This window comes from Mirounga leonina, unplaced genomic scaffold, assembly GCF_011800145.1.
Source record: "Mirounga leonina isolate KUSES-001 unplaced genomic scaffold, KU_Mleo_1.0 Mir_53, whole genome shotgun sequence".
Lineage (NCBI taxonomy): Eukaryota > Metazoa > Chordata > Mammalia > Carnivora > Phocidae > Mirounga > Mirounga leonina.
In genome coordinates, this window is record NW_023270807.1 from 19,590,853 (window position 1) to 19,611,323 (window position 20,471).

At 41.6% G+C, this 20,471-nt stretch overlaps 1 protein-coding gene across 1 annotated transcript in view; it reads left to right on the top strand.

The window, feature by feature from the left end:
• The window catches only part of LRRC1 (leucine rich repeat containing 1), a 129,097-nt gene that overhangs the window by 67,730 nt on the left and 40,896 nt on the right, over positions 1-20,471 (top strand). Inside the window, exons 3-4 of the mRNA XM_034991618.1 lie at positions 11,266-11,344; positions 14,767-14,856. Coding sequence (XP_034847509.1) covers positions 11,266-11,344; positions 14,767-14,856 — 169 coding nt within the window. The remainder of the gene's footprint in view (positions 1-11,265; positions 11,345-14,766; positions 14,857-20,471) is intronic.

Below are 20,471 nucleotides of genomic sequence, written 5' to 3' on the forward strand. Positions count from 1 at the left end.
ATTTAGTTGCTGTTATCGAGAAGTTTAAGTAGGCAATATTCAGAATTTTGTTCTGGGAGGAGGGTAAGTAAAAAGAAATGCCAAACTGTCCACATGTTTTTATTCCTTTCCCATTATTCTATATGAAACCTAACATTCTGTAATTCTTCTTTACTTTTTGGTTGATTTGTTTTTATATTTGCACATTGGGATCTTGTGTCTCAAGACATATTTGTATTTGCTTAGCCAGAACTCTGCTGGGGAGGAAAAGCTGAGGCGTGAAGGTTATTTTGGTAATTGTGGCTGGAATTAGGTGAAACCTTCTGGGCTGGGAAAGTTTTTTGGCAGCACAGGTTACCAAGACTCTAAAATAAAACTTTGGCAAAGGTCCCTCTGGGGCGCTGTGCAGAGAGACCCACGTCCGCCTTTCTGCTCTGCGTTGTGCCTTCACAGACACGGGGAAGGCTGCTCAGGCAGGAATTAGGCCTTTGTCTACGAGGCTGACAGCCGCCTGGGTGAGTCTGTGGTGGTTGGAATAATATGATAAATGGGATGATGCCTTTGAAAAAAATTTCCATTTAGCATTTTTTTTCCCCCCTGCACACCCAGAGGAACAGCTGTGGCAGCAAATGCAGACTTGAATCATGCATTCATATTTAGTCTTGTTTGACAATCCCAGATATTTTTAAGCAGGATCGAGTCAGGCAACCAGCATTACAGCATTCAAACTGTCTTAATCAGCCAGACTGTTTGGCACACAAGAACCTTGTTTTACCCAAGTAGTAAATAATTCTCAGTGAAGCAATATGATGTACCGAGTGTGCCCAAAGTCTCACCATTCAGTATTTTACTACAGCTTGTCAGCATCCCTTTCTACATGCTTGTTCCGTTTATCACTAGTTGTTTATAACTTGTAGTGTTTGAATTCTGTGTTTGGCCAGGTCTCGATCGATGGTTTTTAGATATAATAAGGACCCTAACTTCAACATGACCCTCCCATTTTCCTTTTTGCCCTAATGCAGCATTGCCTGCTGCATGCATGGTTCATTTTTTTGCTGAGAATGTTTCATACTATGACTACTTGTTTCCTTCTTAAGAGCCTGGACCATGGGGTTTTGTCATTTGCCTCTGCTATGGATAAGTGGCTCTCATCCATTGAGTCGGCTCTCCATTTATGGGCCTTCCTTCTCCCAGGTTCCTCTCCCGTCCCTTCCTCATAGCCCTGGCTCTGAAGTCCACACTCTCCAGGCCTCCCCTCCCTCCCGGCACTGCCCTCCTTGTTGCCTTCTGGGCAAAGATGGGAATCCACAGCTTTCTCCACATCTGTTGCCTCCCTGCTCACTCCACAAATTTTCCAAACTACAACAAAAATCGAACCCGAGAACGCATTAACACGAACTTCTCCCTTGACCTTGGTATCTCCCTCAAGCTACAAACCCCTTTTCTCTCCCCCAGGCTTTTTGAAGGCATACTTCCCCAGGTTCTCAGGCTTAGATTTTTAATGGAGCGTTATAATTTTTTTTTAATGGGATTGTGACACAGGATTGCTAACTATTTTGATAAGGAAAACTATCAATGTCATTTTAGTAAAAGACAAAGAGGTTTCAACCCTCCAGGCAAGATATAATCTCTGATGAAACCGAGGACAACAGTCCTTTTAAATACATAAATTTGGCTTCATGATCAGAAAACCTTGTCACCTTCTCCCCAGTTGCCTTGTCTGCCGATTAGGAATACTGTGTCTCTCACTAGAATTTGGCCCCTACTGCTTTTATACTCCCCTTCTCTTTTTCCACAGAAGGCAGTGGATAACACTGGCTTCTCACTTTGTGCTTTGACTTCCCCTCATACCACCATGTGTGTATCCTTTTGAAGGTAACAGCAAATTCCTAATAGCCAAGTCTATCTCTTCCTTACCTGTTGGTTGTCACTTGGACCACCCCTTTTGGTGACACTCTGTGCTCCCTGACTTCTTAGCTCTGCCCCCACAGTTCTCTTCTGTCTGCCTGTTGGGTGCCCCCTGCCCATAACGGGAGGTTCATGCTTGCTTGCTTGCTTTCTTCTTGGACTGTGCACCTACCCCCACTTGCCTGTGAAATGCCTGCCAAGTGGTAGCTCAGAATTGCAGTCTTGTGTTTCTGCTTCCTCTTTCTCTCCATATTCATTGCCCCAGGCATCTCTTATTCCAGCATGTTTGGAGCTGATGGGATCTGACTGTCCAGATCCTCAACCGCTACTTCTGGGGCTTCCTCAGCCCTGAGGCAGATGGACTAGAAATTCAAAGCTCTGCTCTTCCTACAAGTCAGCAGAGCGATCTTGGACAATCTAGCTAATGTTCCGAAGCCTGCTTCTGCATCTGTTAATGGGACTACTGTCTGAGGATTTGTTGTCAGGATTAGAGATGATGCATGCAAAATGCCCTTTGCAGGACCTGGTATATTATAGGCCCTAAGGATGGCGGCTCTTCTTATTTGGAGACAGTCACGTGGAACAGCAGGAATTGGAGGGGAGGAGTTCTTCTTTTTCAGAGCCATAACTGTCACTTTTTCTGATCTTGAGCCTGTCCCCAGCTTTTTCTCTGAGTGTCTGACTTTCCACTTGTGGCTAAGATGGCAGTGACAACAGCTGTTAGGTGACTAATTTCAAAAGAGGCTCCTCTGAGTACCAGGCTGTCAGGTAGTAATTTCAGATCTTCATCGGAAGTAGCAGTACTGTGCTAGAAAATGTAAAGTGTCTGTATGGTTGAAAGGAGGGCTTCGTGTATGTGTGTGTATGTGCATGTGTGCATATGTCCATGCACCACCATGGCGGCCAGCTGGGCGTGTCCGCTCAGCACTGACCAGGGTGAGCCATGGCCCTCGTTTTCTTTTTTAAAAAACACTTATTTAAATTCAGTTAACACCTGTAGGTCACGTCTTACACATTTTCCCTTTGTAGACTAGAAATACAAATGTAATTAAACTCTGACGGGCAGTTGTTCATCTTGAACAAGTCTTGAAGTGGATTACTGAATGTCGGTGCAGAGTTTAGGCAAGGTTAGCCGTCTCTGATGTCCATGCGCATGCTTGTGAATTGTTGCATTCCTGTTAGGGTTACCTCTGTCCCCTATTTCTTTGCAGGGCAGTTCAAGGGTGGCTTTCTTTGTGATGGTCCCATTTGTTGATGCTGCATTATTTTTTCTTCGTCTCTGACTTGGTTTAACATCAGTGATGTCGTATTGAGGTACTGTCTTCAAATTCTTGACAGTTCATGCAGTTACATCATTCTTTGTCTAAGATTGGATACTAATAGTGGGCGCCTGGGTGGCTTAGTCGATTAAGTGTCTGCCTTCCTCTCAGGTCATGATCTCAGGGTCCTGGGATCGAGTCCCGTGTCAGGCTCCCTGCTCAACGGGGAGTCTGCTTCTCCCTCTGCTTCTACCCCCCACTTGTGCTTGCTCTCTCTCTCTCAAATAAATAAAACCTTTAAAAAAAAAAAGAAATTAAAAAAAAAAAGGCTGAATACTAATAACCAAGACATCTTTAAACACTCAGTTTTTTGTCTTTCAACAGAAGTTCTTGATGACATTTTTCCCCCTAGTCTAAGTGTCATGTTGGGGATGAGAGGAAGGCAAGAAAACACATGCCACAGACTCCACAAGTTGATATAAAAAGCGACCCACACTCAAAACCAGTCAGTGCCACTTGAGGAGAATTGCCTTTTTCTCCCCTCTCTCAGTCCTTTCCATTTCCTTACTTTTTACAAGTTATCCTGTATATTACCTCATTTTACCTCTCAGTGGCCCTGGTTGGTGGATGAGGCAGATAACCTGAACACCCCTTTTGTGAGGGACCCGAGGCTCAGAGCAGTGGACGTTTACCTATGTTAAGTGAGGATGCTGGCCCTGGGATCTCTCTTCTGATCCAGGCCCAGTGCGGTGAGTAAGGACGTATTGTTGAACGGCAGCCTGTTAAAGACCTACGCTGTGGAAGGCTAGGGAGCCTCTGCAGACATTGTAGAACTGACGCCTGAGCTAGTTAGTGAGGACACATCTAGGGGGAAGCAAGGTACTGAGTAAAGTTTATCGCTAATCGCCTTTGAGCAGAGTGCTTACAGAGAGAAGTGTTGGGCACTGTGGGAGGCCCAGTCTGTCTGAGGGGATTCAAGGAAAGTTTAATAGAAATTTTGTGACACTGTATTGCCTCTTTGTCAGTGGTGCTGATTAAATTCTTTCTCTTGCCTGGTGGGAGCTACATTAAGCAAGAAATAACGAGGAAACATTTTACTATTATGTTCTTAATCAAATACTATACTTAGTTTCAATACTGCGTCATAACCAAAAGTTGTTCAAGGTTAGCCATACCATAGGATTAAATTTAAAGCTTCTTCTTTGTTACTTCGGTATTTTTAATTACGTTATCTTGAAAATGGAGTATTTGGTTTTGTTTAATCAGAAGATTTCGGGAAGCAAAAAGTTTGAGGCTGTCCTAAGCTGTCAGATGGGATGGCACACTTCCATGGAGTTTCTCAAGATTCAGAGGCTCTGCTACACTTGGGGCCGTTAGGGTTGGGTTTTGCGGTTTCTCTTGACCTCACACATTCTTTCTAGAGACAAGACAGGTTTACGGTGAGGAGGACAGACTCTGCGGGGAGAAAGCCTAAGTTCAAAACCTGGCCCTCCTGCTTACTGGCCAGGCCCGTCCCCCCTGCCGTGCCTCCGTTCCTCATCCAGAGAATGGAGGCGATCCCAGGAGCCTTCCTAGTTATCATGAAGGCTTACGGGAGTTAATTTGTGCCAAGTGCAGATTCATGCATGACACTTTTTTAAGTGCTCAGTACAGGCTCCGCAGCCATGGCTGTTTTTTCAGTCAAGTTTCACAAAGGGTCCTCAGAGTGTAGCACGGCCGGAACCAGGGAAAGAGGCTGCCCCACACTTGGACCGAATCCAGGTCCCTGACCTTGCTAGCACCTTGTACTAACAAAGCTAACACAGCCGCCTTGCTGTGGAGCTAGTCGTGCTGAGGCAGTAAGTGTAGATGATTGCTTACAGAGCTCTTGCTCCACTTTCAAAGATAAAATTTCAGCTTACCCACTTGCCACGTAACAGGCCCAGAAGTTTAAAATGTTATTCTTTGCAGTTTTACAAAAAAAAAAAACAACAACAACAAATTAATGGGAAGGGGGGGTCATCATTTGATTTCTTTAAGCATTCCTAGTCTTCTTCAACTTCCTATGACTAAATGCTGTCAACATGAATTAGATAATCCTAGAGAATAGCCACCAAAATACTTAAGACTTTCGTTTTGCATCGCGCTTTATGGTGCTCTCCGTGGAGAGAACCTAGTATTCTCACTTACTGACCTCAAATGGGTCTTGAGCCCAGGAGGAAAAGAGATTCTATGTATATAGAACAAGAAATGCCAGTAAGTAATTGATTTATTCAGAAAGAACTTGTGCAATGGACGGGGGCTACCGTCTAAACAGGCGGTCTTTGCACAGTCCTCCATGAAAGGAAATGCCCTGGATGTTTGTAAACTCACACATGCTTAGAGGGAACCTGAGACATCCGTCAGTCCAATCTATCTCCATCACAAGAGGGGTCCCAAAATGGCGATAGCTTTTCAGGAAAGGGTGTGGTCCACCGTGAGGATTCTGGGCATGTGGGAAGAGAGCCCTCAATCCCCGCCGAAGAATGTGGATTAAGCCTCTGTATTTGTGGGGGCAGGGAAGTGGGGAAGGTAGAATCTCAGCTTGATGTGTCACAAATGGATATCCAGAAAAGAATATGAGTGCCAGGAAGGGCAGGGGATGTCTTTTTAAATCACTATTTAACCGATAATATCTGTGGTGAAAGCTGTAGTCTGTCTTGGAAGCCCTGGGGACTAATGATGCCAGAATTGTTGTCTGCCTGGTGGTGGTGAAGATATTTTGCACTGATAAGAGTTTAGGGGTAATTATCCATTTCCTGTATACAGGCGGTAGCATTGGTCATATTAGTAAATTACTGATTCACTATTTTTTAAGTACAATTACATCTCACTAATTGGAGGCAATTCTGATTCAGAAATAATGATGGCTTCGAGTGGGTCCAAATTAAAGGTTATCTTAAGAAAGTTGTAGGGAAAAGATTACTTACTTGTGTAATCATTCAAAGACACTTTGTAAATATCAAATTTTATGCTGTTATTATTAGACATAGATGAGACAAAGCTAGTTTGAATTAATGAAAAATATGATTAAAATCTTTTGTTTTACCTTATATGGAAGCTTGAACTAAGGTGGATGTTGGCAAGTGGAAGTTTTGGGGTACATTCCTTAATGAGTAGATGAAAATCTCATTATTTCTGATATTTTTATGTAAATAGATGTTTCTTCAGAAGTTAATCGCTACTACTTCTCAGATAGTTACAACAATGGGAAAAGCCCTCTAAATCCTCTCATCTCTATTAATAATGCTACTCTTCTTCCTCAGATTATTTGGCCTTGAATGGAAACCAGTGGTCCTCTCTACTGATCTCCCTCAAATATTAATGAATGAGGTCAGAGTGCCGTGTGCTTTTATTCATGCTACTCTTCTTTATCCTTGGGACAGCCCTAAGCCGGAGGTGATTAATCCCCTTTTTATAGAAGAGGGAACTCCTTGTCTAGCAAATTAATTGTAAATAGCTCAACCTGGCGTTTGGTAATCTATTATCAAGAGATCGCTTCAGCCTTCTCTCCACATACTCCCGTATTGATATCCTGAAGTTCATACTGTACAATCTTTTCCCAGGGATTACGCTCTCCTTGCTGCATTCAGTGTCCCATTCATGCCTGGTTTTCTCCTCTGCTCTTATTTGGTTCAAAATGTAAGTGTCCTTTGTCTAATTTTCTCTTTTCTCTGATCTTGTATAGCACCAAAGGTATGATATGCTGGCATTAATTTAAAAAAAAAAATCTGTTGATGACCCATTTTACAGATAAGGAAATTAAGGCACAGGTAGGTTAAGTAGTTTGCCCTTTGGCATAAAACTAGTAAACGCAGAAAACTGGTGCAGATTGCTCTTGTGGCTGTTTGGATTTGATGGAGGACAAATTGGATACAGGGAGAGACCATTTAAGAGGATATTCTAGTCATCTAAATGACTGAGGTCTGAACTAAGTTGATAATAGGAGTGGACAGAAAAAGATGGAGAATATGAGAAGGATTTGGAAATTGAATGTGAGAATTGGCATGGGGGAAAGGATTTGAATTAGTTTTTTTTTTTTTTTTTAAAGATTTTATTTATTTATTTGACAGATAGAGAGCACAAGTAGGCAGAGAGGCAGGCAGAGGGAGAGGGAGAAGCAGACTCCCCGCTGAGCAGGGAGCCCAACGCGGGGCTCGATCCCAGGACTCCAGGATCATGACCTGAGCCGAAGGCAGCTGCTTAACCGACTGAGCCACCCAGGCGCCCCTCAAATTAGTTTTTTAATGAGGTTGGTGGTCAGCCTAGGTTTCACTGAGAAGGTGGCATTTATATATATATTTTCGTATTTTTACTCTCAAACCTCCTATTTGTCCTGAGTAAAATATTTAAGGATCAAAGGGGATTTCAGCTGGGAATAACCTACAAGCTTTATACTCCTTCTTGTCAGAGATCTGGGACTAAGCAGTTTTCTTACCAGTAAAATGGAGATAATACTAACCTTACGGGGATATTTCATGACCCAAATGAGAGAGCAACTGTTCTTATAGGGCCTTAGTAACATTAGCTTCTCATTTATTCATTTGACACCTGTGTACTGTTTAAGCTCACTACTGTGTCAGCTTTAGGGAAACAGCAACAGACAAGACCCACAAAGTCTTTCTTTGCAATGAACACAAAATTTAATAAGGGAGGTTGACTGCAAACAAAATTATTAAAACTGTCACAGATCTCACAAAGGTGAAGCCTGAGGAAACTGAGAGTGAGGGGAATCCAGCCTCATCTTGGGACCCATGAAAGGTGTCCCTGAGGATATGACATTTTAGCTGGGTATTTAAGGATGAGTAGATGTTTTTCTTCCTTGTTTTTTTATTCCAATATTTTTAGCAACCTAAAGCAAACGAGTACTCAGGACTCTTCAAACCACACCATTGCTGCCCTTGTCTAAAGCTTCTGTTTGTACACGCAGATACATTCTTTTTCTTCAAGTTCATAATGTGCATATGGTAGAAGGAAATGGTCTTGGGAGTCAGGAGGCCTGTGTTCTGTTTGCTGATCTGCTACTTCTCCTGTGTGTATGAGCAGGTTATCCTAAGGAGGGAATGCCTTCCTATGAAGCAGACCTCTCTGTCAGCTCTGTGTGGACCGAGTCCAGCTATGCTGTTCTCTGGCATTTGCTTTTGTTACTCTCAGATCTCTGGATTCCAGCCCTGACCAGAGTTTCTCACAGCTGCTTTTCATGTGTTCCCTTGACAGACCCATCTTCCCAAGCCTCAGTGATGTTTCTAGTGCTCTGAAGAATATTTAAGAGGGGCACCTAATGGACATACCTTCCCTCTTTCTCTGTTTCCTTGCTTTTTTTTTTTTTTTTGTCTTGGACAGAGCAACAAGTTGCTGTGTAACTTCTGTGTCCGGCTTGATCTTCTTTGGCACTTGTGAGGTAACTGGTGTGACATGTGCACTTCTTTCCTTAGTCTTACAAAGACTGCTCACCAAGCCCTGAGGTAGTGGCAGAAGAGGGACTGTCATGGAGTGCACAGGCCAACCAGCACCTTTCAGACCAAGGCAGGCCACGGTGTGTCACTGTCTCACTTGTCTGGAGAGCCATGCCTGTCCTGTGATGGATTTATGTGTGTTCATTCATTCTTAAGCATGATGGTGCTGTGATCTCAGCATGGGAGGCTCAAGCACTTGTTGGAATAGGCCTGTAATGATGAGGAAGCCATTTCATCTCTCTGAGGCTTACTGTCCGCTTTGTACAATGGAAGTTAAAATAATTTATGTTGAGATGAAGTAAGGTAAACATCTAAAAGGGCCTCCCAGTGTGTTTGTATTTAAAACATTTGTGTGTTTTAAAAATCCATTCCGGACTCAAGTATGTGTGCCTGTGTATATAGCTATGATATTTATGAAACGAGGGTCATAATGTTTGTTCTTTACTACCTTATATGACCGTGCAAGGCAGAGAATACTGTAACAAGAATGTTACCACAAATTTTAATGATTTTGACTTTTAAGTTTGAACTGAAAGCATTTATATAGCTTCTGATTACTTTGCAGTTGCTGGACCAGGGCATCTATTTTCCCCCTTATTTCTCCCTTCTTCCTGCCACCCCCACCTGAGAAATATTAGGTATGTTTTGGCTCAGCTTGCATTTGTAGAACTAGTAGAAGAAACAGCATGGGACCAGGAGAACCTTTTCTATTTTAGGCCTTCTTAATGTTAATATGTCCAAAATAAATGTAACCTTGAAATTAAATGCTATGAAATTAATCTTTAAAGCCCTAAAAGCTGTAACCCCACGTTTTGTACCAAGAGAAAGAGGAATTTAACAATTTTGGTCATTTCAAAATCACGATATTTAGTGACCAGTAAACATAGGGAAAAATATTCAGTAATAAAAATAAAAATATTCAGTAAAAAAAAAAAAATTAGTAATAAAAGGAATATAAAACAAAATGTTGCCAGACTATTTTTACCAATAATATTAGCAGGGTTTTGTTTGTTTGTTTGTTTGTTTGTTTTAAGAGAGAGAGCAGAGTAGGGAGAGGGGCAGAGAGTGGGAGAGAGAGAATCTTAAGCAGGCTGCATGCCCAGTGTGGAGCCCGACGCAGGACTCGATCTCACCACCTCGAGATCATGACCTAAGCTGAAATCAAGAGTCAGACGCTTAACTGACTGAGCCACCCAGGTGCCCAATATTGGCAGTTTTTAAAATGAGAGAAAGAAAGGAGGAGGAGAAGTGTTGAATTAGGCACCTTGTTCAGGCTGATGGAAGTATAAACAGGTATAACTTGCCTTGCTCTAAGGCAATTTAATAGTATTTACCGAAGACTGTAGAGTTGTTAATGCCTTCGACACAGTAATTACAATTCTAGGAGCTTAGCCTAAGGAAATAATCAGAAACGGATATAAATATAATTATAACATCAGGAACTTGGAAACAACCTAAATGTCTAACAATGAGGGATTGATTAAATGAAGTATGAAAATATATGCAGTGGGTTTTCTGCCATTAAAAATGGTAAACTGTTTGGACAAATAAAGATGGGGAAAAGTTTGTAAAATAATGTACAGTGAAAAAAACCCACATCAGCATGAATCCAGTATTTTGCAATATCTATTTATATACACTGTGTGCATGTGTATGATGGCAATGAAAAAAATACATCAGAGTAGATCATCCTCTCTAGCCGATGGAAATGTTGGTGGTTTTCATTTTCTTCTTTGGACTTTTGTGTATTTTCCAAATTGTTATATTTATACCAAGAAGAAGAAAGCCCATGATTTTAAAATGCATACTCTAGAATACTGTGTACTGATACAACTATGTGAAAATGTAAGGAAAAATAGCTTAATGGGAATTATGACAGAATACCATCAGTGACTTTTGATTGGGTGGTGGGACTTGATGGTGGTGGGTTTTTTTTTCCCACTTTTTCTTGAGAAATAATTGACATTCATCACTATATAAGTTGAAGGTGTAGAGTATGACGGTTTGATTTACATATATCATGAAATGATTACCACAACAGATTCAGCTAACATCCATCATTTCATATAGATACAATAAAAAGAGAAGAAAGAAAGGAAAAGAAATTTTCTCTTTGTGATTGTGATGAGAACCCATAGGATTTACTCCTCTACCAATATTCAAATATACTATAGAGCAGTGGTAGCTATAGTCATCGTGTTGTCCATATTATATCCCTAGTACTTATCTGTCCTATAAGTGGAATTTTGTACCATTGACCACCTTCATCCAATTTTCCCCCCTCTGGTAACCACAAGTTTGATCCCTTCCCATGTGTTGTTTTTGGGTTTGTTTTTAAGATTCCACATGTAAGTAAGTTCCTACGTTATTTGTCTTTTTCTGACTTATTTCACTTGGCATAATGCCTTCAAGGTCCATCCATGTGTGTTGGCTTTTTAATACTTTCATGTGCTTCTACTAAGAATGTATCTTCTATTAGGAAAGCAAATATAAAATAAATGTAGAAAAATACTTTAGAAATCCATGCCACATTTGAATAGAGGTAGTACTTACTAGATATTCTCTTGTGACTGTGGTCCATCTTGAGGATGGTGAAAAGTATTAACAATGGTGGTAAATGACAGATGTTTTCTTTGCTCCTACAGATATTCCTGAAATTCCAGAAAGCATCTCATTCTGTAAAGCACTACAGATAGCTGACTTCAGCGGAAACCCACTGACTAGGTAACCTTTCTGCTTGCTTTGCTGTCTATAGTACTGAGGATATCCTTTTTGAGAACCAAGCCATGAACACAACCTGGTCACACATTGTGGGGGTACCTAGATGGATGGTCATCTCTATCAAGGATGATTGACCTTCACAGATACTTACTTATAAATCACACTGTGCAGTGAAAGGCACACTTGTGCTATTGATGGAACATTGAAAGAATATTGGTAGGGGATGAAGGGAGGCACTGTGGAGTATACAAAACAGGAATGAGGACTACATTTCTGAAGCCGTGTGAAGCACTGAAGTAGTTCATAAATCCCCTATTGATTATCTTGTCTTGTGGGTAAGACTGAGTTCTAAACTCCCAGAGAACTTACCCTCTAGTTATCCAAGGAGAAGTCCTAATAAGGGATGTTTTTTTCCACTCCAGTAATGAAACTGTCTATAACAGTCTATAACTGTCCTCTAGCTCGCCCTTTAAAACAAACAAACAAACAAACAAAAACTCTGCCCACACCACTGTTTCCTTACTTTAGCAGTAACTGTGAGTATTTCTTTGGGATTCTTCCTCCACGTAGAGCCCCCTGTCCCTGTCTTACTACTGATTCCGGGCTTGCTCCTTCTAGTATGACACAGCACGCTGCCTGGGCGTAGCTACGTGGCACTGTTGTGAGCCCTCCTGGCTCCTGGCTGAGTCACGAGGCCACTGATCACTGGCTTCCAGGCACCTGTGTTACCAGGTTACCTGAATTGTTGCGCACCTGGCAATGCAGACGCAGTCCCCAGGAAAAGTCCTAGAGGTGTCTCTATGCCAGGTGGGTCCATATCATGATTTCTAGACTCTGTAAGCAACCTCAGAAGAAAGGTACCCTTCCCTCTTCCCTTCTGTTCTTTTTTTTTAATACATAGGAAAATTGAGATGAGGTTAAAATTTGAGATACGTATCACCCATTGCTTGGGTCTTTCTGGGTATGGAGTGCCAGGGAATGTCTGTTTAGTGTTGTTTTCCCCATATCTGCTATTTTTAAGAAGTAAATACGTTTTAAAAAATATTTTTGATTTTCCTCTTTTGAATTTCAGTGACTGTGTTACTAATAACCTCTATTTTTATGAAAAATAGTAAATCTAGTAAGCTCTAACTCATAGCTGCCCTCAAGTCTTGTCTTCTTTCTTAACCATCATCCATACAATTGTCCCTCTTCTTCAAACCTTTCTGTACCTCCCTGTTCCTATGAGGTGAAGTCCCTGCTCCTCCGGGTGCTATGCAGCCGCCCCTGCCTGGGATCTAAACTTGGCCTGTCTTTCCACGTTCATTGCACCCGGTTCCCTGTGTCAGATGTCATGCTCGACTGTTATAAAGTGCTCATAGGTCATTTGTTTCACCCTCTGGTCTCTCTGCACTCCTGTAAGGTGTATATTCAGCATGACATTTCTTTGGGAAGCCTTTACTTACTCCCCAGAGTCCCCTCTGCTGGGCTTCTGAAATGTTCTATGCGTAGAACATTTTTTTCATTAACACTTGAAATTTACATTTAAATTATCGCTTTGACCAAGACTCCCCAGTTAAACTGAGAGAGTTAACTTATATTCCTCTAGTGTTTATCATTTTATCTCCAGCTCTCCCTTAATTTCTGGAATGGAACTCCGTTAAGTGTTTGTTGAACTGAACTAAGCTATTTATCCTTAAGGCAGCTTGTAGGGTTAGGCAGCTGGGAAATACTCATTATGCTGCCCTGGAGGTTTTTTTCTTTTTTTTTTTTTTTTTTTAGCCATTCAATTGCTTAATCCCCTTTTCTACCTCTTTAGTTTTCCTTTTCTAATGCCTGCTGACACATGACTTTAGCATTATCTCAAAACTCCCTGGACCAGAACACACCCACATTGTAGGAGGCTTTACTCAGTTTTTATCCTGGCCTGACATATGGGAGGTTTCTTAAAGTAAAGCCTTTTGGATTTGGCAGGTGCAGTCCTTTAAGAATTGCGACGACTTATCTATAAGGTGAAAGGACCTGAAAAATTATTGAGTTGGACCTACTTATTTTATGGCTGAAGAAACGAGGCTGAGAGATTAAATGGCCTTCTGAGATGATGCGGCCTCTGAGCAGCAGCTCGGACTAGAATTCCCTTCCCCTAGCCCAAAGTCTGCTTCCTTCTCACACACACCAGTTTGGCTCTTAATGCTCACAGCCAGTAAAAAAGGAAGTCAGCCATTTCAAAATACATTTTCCTTATATTTAAGATCATTTTAGCTAGTTTTAAAATTATAAAATGATATGTGCTTTAGGTAGAAACTCAGGCAGCAGATAAAGTTGCATCTTTTTAAGTGTAAATAAACAATCTTAACCTCTGTTAACGCTATGGAAGAGGTTTCAACTTTGTCGAAACCATTCCTGAGAATGTATCTCAGTCATAATAAAATCCTAGAACTCTCATCTTGCAGGGCCTGGATTTACTTTTGAAGTTTGGAATTACCTGTATTTAATGTCAAACAGTAACCTAGAATTTGCTAGAAAGAGGAAAAAATGAAAGATTCTAATGTATAGAGACTATCACTAAGGAAAGAAGTCCTCCCTCCCCATGCCTCCCCCCACCCAAAAAAAATTAGTCATGTGTTCTGTTGTCTATATCAGCAGATTTACGTATAAGGACCTTTGGCATTTTAGATGCAATGAGATCTTTTTAACTTTAGTTTTCTTTTTCCTCCGTAACTGGAGGTAACCATAGAAATACTGAAAGTGAACTTTCTTGGTAAGTTTTTGAATACTTTTATTTTGAAACCTCACTCTTCAGTAGAGTTTAAGGGAAGTATAAAAAAATTTCCTTTTGTGTGGACATAGTGAAAGATAGAATTATCTCAAGTGACTGGCATCTTAAATCGAGTTAAAAGAAAAGTATTAAGAAAGCAGCAATTGCTGTCAATTGATCAATTCTGAGTAATCCATAGCTTTGCCCTGGGTATTATAATCTAGAGGAAAAAAGATTATTAAGCCGCTGTCCTGTGTTTTGTTATAATCTTCTGGGCTAAACTTTCTCTTTATTTTCTGCTAATCAATAAAATGTTCTCCCTCATAGGCACTTTCAGCTACAGCAGCTGTTTTATCTGTTTCTTTCATGAGGCACTGGGCAGTGCCACAGCATTTTTTTTTCCCCTTTATTCTGAGAGCTTGCGTATCTTTTCCTCTGTAATTATTTCTGGATCACCCCACCAAGCATTTATCATGCCCCTGTACTTCTAGGTAAACCAAGCCTTGTTTTTTTTCCTTATCGATGTCTTCTGTCTAGGAAGACAAGGCAAACATGCCTTTATACTGTGATTTTTAGGAGGTTATTTCAATTAGCATATGGGAGGAATCATCACATTTATGTCCTGTATACACCGTACACGCACTTTACTTTTTCAATTAACGGCACTTTGTTGTCATTGCTGTTGCAGATTGCCGGAAAGCTTTCCTGAATTACAGAATTTGACGTGTCTTTCCGTAAATGACATCTCACTGCAGTCCCTGCCTGAAAATATTGGCAAGTAAGTTTTTATGTGAGGTTTGTGTATATCAGGGCGAGAGGGTGTTTATAGCATCAACTCCAGCCTCCTTTTCTTTTACAGCTCGTATTTTTCTACTCAGAAAGCCTTTTCCCCGATCTCGAATCTCACCCTCAAGAAAGATCATAGCTGGACTCCAGTGTTTTTGCTTTCAGTTGCCCCTAAATTTAAAGGGTTAAAAAGGATAATGGTACTTGTTACTAGTGAAAAACCTAATTTGTTTGGACATGCTCTTCAAACTGTGGGATTCCCAAGTAGTTAACTTAAGCAAACAAAGTAGTAGCGCTGGTCCTATAGGTGGTTAATAAATACTGTTAGGAATTACCACTCTCGGCGATTTTATTGAAAACTTGGAGTAGGTACCCCTGAACAACATCTGTGTCCGCCAGTGTTTGTCCGCACAGACCTGAGAATAGTGGGTGGGAATGGTGTGTTGGGAGAGACCGATGGGGTGGGATGGGCACATTTCCACGTTCCTGGCTTAGAGGTCGGGGAGGACTGCCATGGCAAGAAATAAAAATGTTCTCTTACTCATCCCCTCAATGAATTAATTATCTCAGCAGATCTTTTCCGTACCTCCAGGACATACAGTGGGTTAAGTCAGGCTGTGACTCATGCTTTACCACTTAAACTAAAAGCCCAACCTGGCTGGCCAAAGCTAGTGGACCAGTGTTCCCCAGTGTCATAAAAGATTTCCCTTGTGCTCACCTGTCCTGCCTGAGTTCTAAGACAAATCAGAAACTTAGTTTTTGAGAACTGCAGTGTATCTGACAGATGTCCGTTCTGCAAAAGGTCTCTTTCCAGAGGTCTGTGGAAGTAGCCTGTTTTTCACAGACTACTTTGCCCCCTCCCCCCCACTCCTGTGCAGGCGGAAGACAACCGGCTGACCCCTGTTTCTGCCGGCAAGTTCATGCTTTTCTGAGATGCAAGCTGTTTAAACATTTTTGTCAGTAGACTTGCTGATGCAGATTTGTGTCCTTAATGTCTCAGGAGGGGAAGGAGACAGGAAGCCCCCAGTACCCCCTGAGTTTATGGGATCTGTTGCAGAGGAAACAATAATGTTTTACTGTGGATTTCGTGACTTAACCACTTTTGCCGTGGCAAGATTCATGTATTTCTAATGAATGTAATAGCCATTTAAATACCTAAACTGACTCCCCTTCCTCCTCAGGAATCTCTGGAATCTAATTCCCTTGGTACCCTCCTTCCCATTTTTTTCTCAGCCTACCGCTGTCTACGTGTACACCCCTTCTATCCCCCAATTCATATCTTTTTAAAAAAGCCTGAATGCTTTGAGAGAAAATATATTCTTATTAGACAAAAGTGCCCCTGTCACTCCCCACTGCATTGTTTTAATGGAAAATGTTACTTAATAATCATTTTAGAATAAATTACATATCCTTCATTCCATCTTTTCTGTTAGTATCTGTAACTGCTTTTGTCAATGTTCAGGATTTTTTGTGTATCTGCATATTCTGTCAATAATAAGGGTACTGTTTTGTTTTGATATTAGACTATATCATCTTGTGTTACTATTATAGCCTTATGTACACTGATTGATTCACTTTGAACTTGTACCCTGTGGTGAATCATCACCCAGGAAATATGAGTATGGGGCAGATAAGTGAATCAACTGTTTCCTATAAGGTCAGTTTGTGAAAATGGGAAATTGGGAGTTTTCTGTTCCTGGTTGTTATTATTTTCTTTAACCAAAGCAAGAGACTCCATGACTTCTACCTGTTGGATTTAAGATTTATGCACGCTAAAGTAACAGAGTTCTCACTTAGTAGAAACAAACAAAGAACAGAGTGCTTGGAGAAGATCGGGCACCTCTGCTGTCCTAGACCATTCTGGAAAGGCCCTTGGAACAGTTGAAATGGTGAATTGTTGAGGAAATGGCATACATGCATAAGTATACTACATTTTTAAGCAAGTCATTATTTGAAACTTAAGAACTTTCCTCATAAAAACAGTTCTTCAGTTTCCCAGAGGATTCCCAAATGGTTTCTTTAGGGCACTGAACCAAAATATTTAGTAACCAAACAACTGCTCAGAGATAGTATGGTTTTGTAAATAAGGCACAAACATCTGATATTCCAAAAAAAATTTGAAAAGGACCTGAAATGGCCATCTGAATGATCATACCTACTGTTATCTTTGCAGATTCTGAAATGGGAGTTGTTGCACAAATTAACTCTGCTTATTTGGTCAGATGAGTCAGCCACCTCAGTGTCTGCCTTTTGAGCATCACTGAAAACGGTACCTCAGTTTCTCTTTTCGGCACCTAGCACAGTACTTGGCGTGAACTGGGAAAGTTACGGATTCGTCAGGGACACGGGCCCCCCCATGATGGGCAGGAGCGTCCAGCCTGGAGGAGAGCGCGAAGCCTTTAGAGCAAGCCAGCTGCAGTGCCTCGAAGCTGGGGCCTCCAGTGAGCGCCTGCCCCAGTGTGTTTGGTTTGCCGATGGTCGGGTAACTGGAGGAGTGTTTGCGGGTTGACGGCGAAGTTGGGGCTGGAGCACGGCTCTCCTGGTCCCCGCCCCCTGTTTCCCACTGCTCCTCACACACTTCCCCTGCAGTACTGTCGGCTCCCACGGCCCTCGGGGGCCAAGTAGCATTTTCTTAGTGCCCCTGGCGATACCTAACTTGCTCCATTATTAAATAAGTAAGTCTCACCAACTTAAGTCTTTTTGTCCTCACAACCTAGTAGCTGTTTGAAAAAGTAATACCTTTAAATGGAAAGAATAAATATTTCTATTTCATTTTTAAACATTGCCAAATATTTGCTGTAGGATGTGGGTCTGGGCTGGGCAGTGCCCAGCCTCTCTCACTGCCACCTCTTTTCCCATTCCACATTGATTTTTCACCTGGTGCTTGCCTTTTGTTGCTGAAAACCCAGCTTTGCAAAGATACGATGTCCTTGAAGGAACGTCCTGCTGTCACTTGCAGAAACTGAATGATCAGAACTTGTGGTTCATGTGGTGTCTAACAGATGTTGAGTCTGCCGTGTGATTTGGCTGCCACTTCTCTGGGCGCCTCAGTGCACAATAGCCGAAATTGTTGTCCCCCCTGAATCCTTGATTGCCCTGTTAGGAATACTGGGGAGTGCAGAGCCTCAGCCACTGGCGTGTGGGAGGAAACCAGCATCACACAGGTTGTTGTACTTTCAAGGGGCTGCAAAGCGCTGCAGTTCACGTCCTGCACTTCATAGCCAGGTACCATCAGTGTGGTAACTTTAATAAAGCAAGTCTCTCAAATAGTAGAATCCTTTTAATACTTTGCAGTGAGATGAGGAATAATCATGAAAATCTTTTGAACCACGTTGGAGTACACTGGTTACCTCATGAAAAGTCACACATTTTCCTTTTATTAAAAAGTAAGAATGTCCCAGATTTGCTGACCCTTTTGTGTGATGGCACGTCAGCACATTACCTTGTCCTTCAAAGTAAAGGTGATGTTTAGAAAGAGTGAGAAACTAACTCGCCTTCAATAGATTTTGTTTTTAAGACTCTTGTTAAAAATACAAAAACACAGCAACTTCTGATTAGTCTTCATAAACAAGTGATTGGTGTCAGGGAAGATGGCGATTTATCAGCAGAATTTCAACGAAGACCTTACCATAAGCAGAAGAAATTTTTTAAAAATTAATATGACGATTTAATAAATGAGGCTGAGAATACGGTTCTCCTTGAATCAGTGTAACTTGTGAAGAATTTTTTCACCTAGTATAGCCATTACACCAAGTATTAAAACAATTTAGAACCAATTGTTTTGTCCCTAAACGTAAAACAAAAGATTTGCTACATAATATGGTGCTCTCACTATTGAGAGCCCAGAAGATTTTTTTTATTTGTAATAAAATATTTTTAAATGCTTTATTTTTTACTTAAAAAACTTTAAGAGTACATCTGTATACTTCAGTGTGTGAGGACCCCCATTCTAGAAGAGAATGTTTGGGAGTCAGTTAAGCTGGATGGTGGTCCTTCAGTTCTGCTTTTTCAGGTCCCTAGGGGTTGCACTGAAGTCTCTCTCCAGCACCGTGGAGAGTGAGAAACAGTGCTCCGGTGGGTGGTCTCTGCCGATCCCTGTTTGTGCCAGCACAGCTCTATTATTAGCTTTTTAATTTTTTTCTGCATTGATGTTGCATTTAATATTTGCTTTAAAAAAAGCCTGCAGCGAATGATTTTCAAGGTAAGTGTGGAGCCCACCGTTGCAGATGCCCGGTATTACTTGTCTGCTGCACCGTGGAGCCTTTACCGTGGTGTAGACCCAGCACGCTCTGCTCAACCCCAGCGCAAAGCTTCAAAGCCTTTCACGAAAAGTGAGCTTTAAAATTGTTTCCCTGTTTCCTGTCTTTACCAACTGGCCGAGGGTTGTCCTCACTAAGTGATTGAAGTTCTACCTCTTTTGTCCAGCCTTCTCCAATGACGGGAAGAGGTGACGTAGATCCTCAATGCACAGGTTCCCTGACCGAGGCTTTACTGTCCACACAACGAGCACGTTAGTCCTTTATCTGTACGCAGTTTAGTGGTTCAGTGTTCAAGCGTTTGCACCTGACTCACACTGTACCCTGAAAGTGGGGGAGTCTTTGGTTGTTAAGCTCTCTTTGTGTCTGGACCGACCCTGGTGTTGCTCCAACATACGGAATGAGTCCCTGGGACCAGGCGCACGGAGTTACCGCCTTCACTCTGCTAGCCTCCAACCTGACACTGGAGGCAACCCAGGTAGGTTCTTAAAGCTTTGTGAGGACCACATTGGTCTGTTCCCATGCAGTCACTTTTCTGGCGTAATGCTAGATAGTTGATTAAAGAGACAACTATGAAAGAAAAAAAAAAAGATTTCCGTCGCTCTCAAACCTTCTAATGAAGAATAATTATTGTCCATTAATATTGCTTAATTTCCCTGCTAAAAGGAGCCATTAGGGAGAGATTTTACTATGTATTTTTAGGGAAAAAAATTTCACCAGAAGAACTGGTAAGCTGCTTCCTTTTAAGATTTTATTTATTTATTTATTTAGAGCAAGCAAGAGCAGGGGGAGGGGCAGAGAGAGAGAGAGAGAGAGAGAGAGAGAGAGAAAGAAAGAATCTCAGACTCCGAGCTGATCTCAGGACCCCAAGATCATGACCTGAGCCGAAATCAAGAGTCAGATGCTTAACCGACTGAGCCACCCAGGTGCCCCAAGCTTCTTCCTTTTAATATCAGTTCTGACATTTATCCCATTTCCTTTTCTGCTTTTGTTGCCAGAAAGCTCATAGCTAATTTTGATGATCAGTGAGCACAGCTGTATTAATATCCATGTGATGAAGGAAACCAAGGAGTTGCTGATGTTTACAAGGGGGTGGGCGCTCTGTCAGGCACATACACGGTGTCAGTACAGCATGCCTACTCAGGTTGGTGTTAACGACCCTGGGTTTCATTAGCTTGTCTGTGACATGGGGATAAGTAGTCTGCCCAGGTTTGTGTTGCTGGTGGCTACAAGAGCTGGGATTCGAACTTAGATTCTTCTATGAAGAAGCTGCATTTTCTATTTCATGAAATTTTTTTACATGTTTGCACTTTATAAAGACCTCTTTATATCCCTTTTAGAAAATGTCGGG